Source organism: Budorcas taxicolor, chromosome 25 (genome assembly GCF_023091745.1).
Source record: "Budorcas taxicolor isolate Tak-1 chromosome 25, Takin1.1, whole genome shotgun sequence".
In the NCBI taxonomy this organism is placed as follows: domain Eukaryota; kingdom Metazoa; phylum Chordata; class Mammalia; order Artiodactyla; family Bovidae; genus Budorcas; species Budorcas taxicolor.
The window spans coordinates 27,210,214-27,213,841 of record NC_068934.1 but is presented as its reverse complement, the minus strand read 5'-3'; the positions used below and the strand labels follow the sequence as shown (position 1 = coordinate 27,213,841).

Below are 3,628 nucleotides of genomic sequence, written 5' to 3'. Positions count from 1 at the left end.
TGCAGTCCATGGGGTCACAAAGAGTTGGACACACCTGAGTGACTGAACAAAAACAACAGCTTTGTAGTTAAAGGTATGGTTATCATCTTCTTTATTTGGACAGACTGTACAGTTTTTTTCAAGTCAGTCTCCATGCTTCAAAGTATTAAAAATAATCAAGGATAAATAGGATGGTAGGAATACTCACTTTAATAACCTTTTATCATTAGTTAGATGTGCAACAAAACTACTGTTTACTTTTCAAATTGAAATTCCAGATGTATCTGGAATAATGTAGCTACCTAAATACGACTAAGATGCCACTTACTATAAAAAATAAATTTCAAATTATAGCTTAAAATTCTATATGACCTCTTAGAATGTTTCTTCCCCATTTTCTCCTGGCTTAGGCCTTTATTTCCTCTACCCTTTGGAGGACTGCCCAACTCTATTCCATTGTACCCGTAACCTGGCCACAGAGCTGGGCATAAGATTCAGCCCCAAAAAATCAGATTTGAATCTGAGACTCCCAGAAGCAATGGATGGTTGAGTCTGAATCAGCTGATGGCAGGGCCCTGAGGATGCACCACAAGTTCTTACTGCTGAGGAGCTGCCCTAGTTCCTAGACTTCCATGAGCCCAGTTTTTCATCAATTTTTTTAGTTTTCTAAGCTACCACAGTTACTATTTCTTGCAGTAAATCAATCCTATTGACACAAGTACCAAAATAATATGTATGTATATATGTATATGTTAGTTGCTCAGTAGTGTCCGACTCTTTGCAACTCCATGCACTATAGGCATCAGGATCCTCTGTCCATTGGATTTTCCAGGCAAGGATAATGGAGTGTGTTGTCATTCCATTCTCCAGAGGAAATCCCAACCCAGGAATCAAACTTGGGGTCTCCTGCACTGAAGGTGGATTCTTTACCATCTGACCCACCAGGGAAGCCCCAAAATAACATAATTCATTAATTAAAACAACACATACACATGAAAAAGCAGTAAATACATAAATGTACCTATAAATATGTGATATATGTGCCAAATGAATTTTTAAATTATATTATTATTCCACTGAAGTGTATTTTACAAAGATAATCATGAAAGATTTCATCTTTAATCAGTTTCCTTCTCTTTCTGTCTTGTTGCTAAGGTGTAATTATACCAAGCAGTTAATTGCTTCCTTGCTTAGTGGGCTCTCTGACTTGGGAGATTAACACCCAAAGGAAGACCAAGGTTACTTAAAGCTTGTTTGGAAATTATTGCAGTTCTTAGAGTCGAAAAGGAAATTATATTGCAAGAAAGAAAAGCACACTGAGATTTTTGACATTCCGTTTGAAAGTGATGGGAAAAGAGAAGAATTCTGGAGGTCTACCAGCAGACTGCAAGCGGATGAGAATTCAGCAGGACAAGACTGCTTCCTTTTCCTGCAGTAGGAAAGAAAAGTGACATTCAACTCAAATAGCACCAGCCAGTTATGTTCCCTCTTTGCCTTGTTAGTTCCCAAATTTTGTGCTATATTTTTTAAAAAATATTGACTCTCACCCTCTCCCACCCATAATAATCACCAAAATAAAATAAAGTAAGAACAGAACTAGAGCTAAATAGGGTTTTAGGCAGTGGAATTCATGGATTGATCTATGATTCGATGACTTCACTGTTTTGGAAAATTAAAGCAATTTGGAAAAGATATGAGATGTGTTCAAAAATGAAAATTGGAAAGGAGTCTCTAATATGCGTACTCCTGGGCTGTCTACTGCCATAAAGTTGTTGTAGTTTAGTCGCTAAGTCCTATCTGACCCTTTCGTTACCCCATAGACTATAGCCTGCTAGGCTTTAGTGTGTGTAGGATTTTCCCAGTAGGAATACTGTAATGGGTTGCCATTTCCTTCTCCAGGGGATCTTCCAGACCCAGGGATCGAACTCAAGTCTCCCACTTCTCCTGCACTGCAGGTGAATTCAATACAACTGAGCCATCAGAAAAGTACTTCCTAGCCCCTCAATGTCCTTGGTAGAATTTCTAATTAACCTCAACATCATCTTGGTGTTTAAACAAAGGTTCTAGTTGTTAGTGTCACTAAGTCATGTCTGACTCTTATGCCATCCCATAGACTGTAGCATGACTGTCTCCTCTACCCTCCACTATCTCCCAAAATTTGTTCAAGTCTATTGAGTCATTGATACTATCTAACCATCTCACTCTCTGCCACCCTCCTCTTTTTCCTTCAATCTTTCCCAGCATCAGGGTCTTTTCCAATGAGTTTTCTCTTCAGATCAGATGGCCACAATTTTTCAGCTTCAGCAACAGTCCTTCCAGTGAATATTGAGGATTGATTTCTTTTTGGATTCAGAGTGATGATGAATGTATTGGTATTCTGTCTATTGTGTCTGTCACAGCCTCCACAGTCATGCTTTTCTGTCTTTTGTCTCCCCTAGACCTTCCTCCCAAGGACATGAGGAATCACACAGAGCTGAATGAGTTCATCCTACTGGGAATACCTCAGACAGAGGGACTGGAGACTGTGCTCTTTCTCATCTTCTCATTTATTTACCTCTTCACTCTGCTGGGCAATTTGCTCATCCTTCTAGCAATTGTCTCCTCCTCAACCCTTCACACTCCCATGTACTTCTTCTTGGGACTCCTCTCGATTTTGGACATGCTGTTCCCCTCTGTCACCTGTCCCAAGATGCTATTCTATCTCTCTGGCCAGAGCCGAGCCATATCTTATAAGGGATGTGCTGTTCAGCTCTTCTTCTATCATTTCCTGGGTTCTACGGAAGGCTGCCTCTATTCTGTGATGGCTTATGATCGCTTTGTTGCCATCTGTCACCCACTGAAGTATATGCTCATCATGAGACCTGGAGTCTGTGTTGGTTTGGTCATGGCAGCCTGGTTGGCAGGTTGTCTTCATGCCACTATCCTGACATCTTTTACCTTTCAGCTACCCTACTGTGGCCCCAATAGAGTGGACCACTTCTTCTGTGACATTCCTGCTGTCTTACCCCTGGCTTGTGCTGATAGCTCCCTGGCCCAGAGAGTGGGTTCCACTAATGTTGGCTTTCTGGCTTTAACACTTTGGTTGAGTATTTGTGCCTCCTACACACGCATTGGGATTGCCATTTTGAGGATCCGTTCAGCAGAGGGCAGGCAGAAGGCTTTCTCTACCTGCAGTGCCCACCTCACTGCCATTCTCTGTGCCTATGGACCTGTAATCATCATCTATCTGCAGCCCACACCCAACCCTTTTCTCAGTGCCACAGTGCAAATATTAAATAATATTGTCTCACCCATGCTGAACTCATTAATCTATTCTTTAAGGAACAAGGAGGTGAAAAGCTCACTAAAAAGGATATTCTATAATGTAGTATTTACTGCTCTGGACTAAATTATGAGTTTTGTGAAGGATTTTAGATTTATTGTCTTGTAACACCATTCTCCTATTTCTTCTTTTTTTAAAAAAAAATTATTGTAGTATAGCTTTTTTACAATGCTGTGTTCATTTCTTCTGTACCTTAAATTAATCAGCCATACCCACGCATGTGCTAAGCTGCATCAGTCATGTCTGACTCTTTGCAACCCCATGGACTATAACCTACAAGGCTCCTCTGTCCATGGGCTTCTCCAGACAAGAATACTGGAGTGGGTT

At 40.7% G+C, this 3,628-nt stretch overlaps 1 protein-coding gene across 1 annotated transcript; it reads left to right on the top strand.

Annotated features, from left to right (window-relative positions):
- The first annotated feature begins 2,434 nt into the window (after nt 1–2,434).
- LOC128069120 (olfactory receptor 148-like) lies at nt 2,435–3,367 on the top strand. Its single transcript, XM_052662401.1, has one exon. It carries the CDS (start codon nt 2,435–2,437, stop codon nt 3,365–3,367), a length of 933 nt encoding a protein of 310 aa, XP_052518361.1.
- The last annotated feature ends 261 nt before the right edge of the window (nt 3,368–3,628 follow it).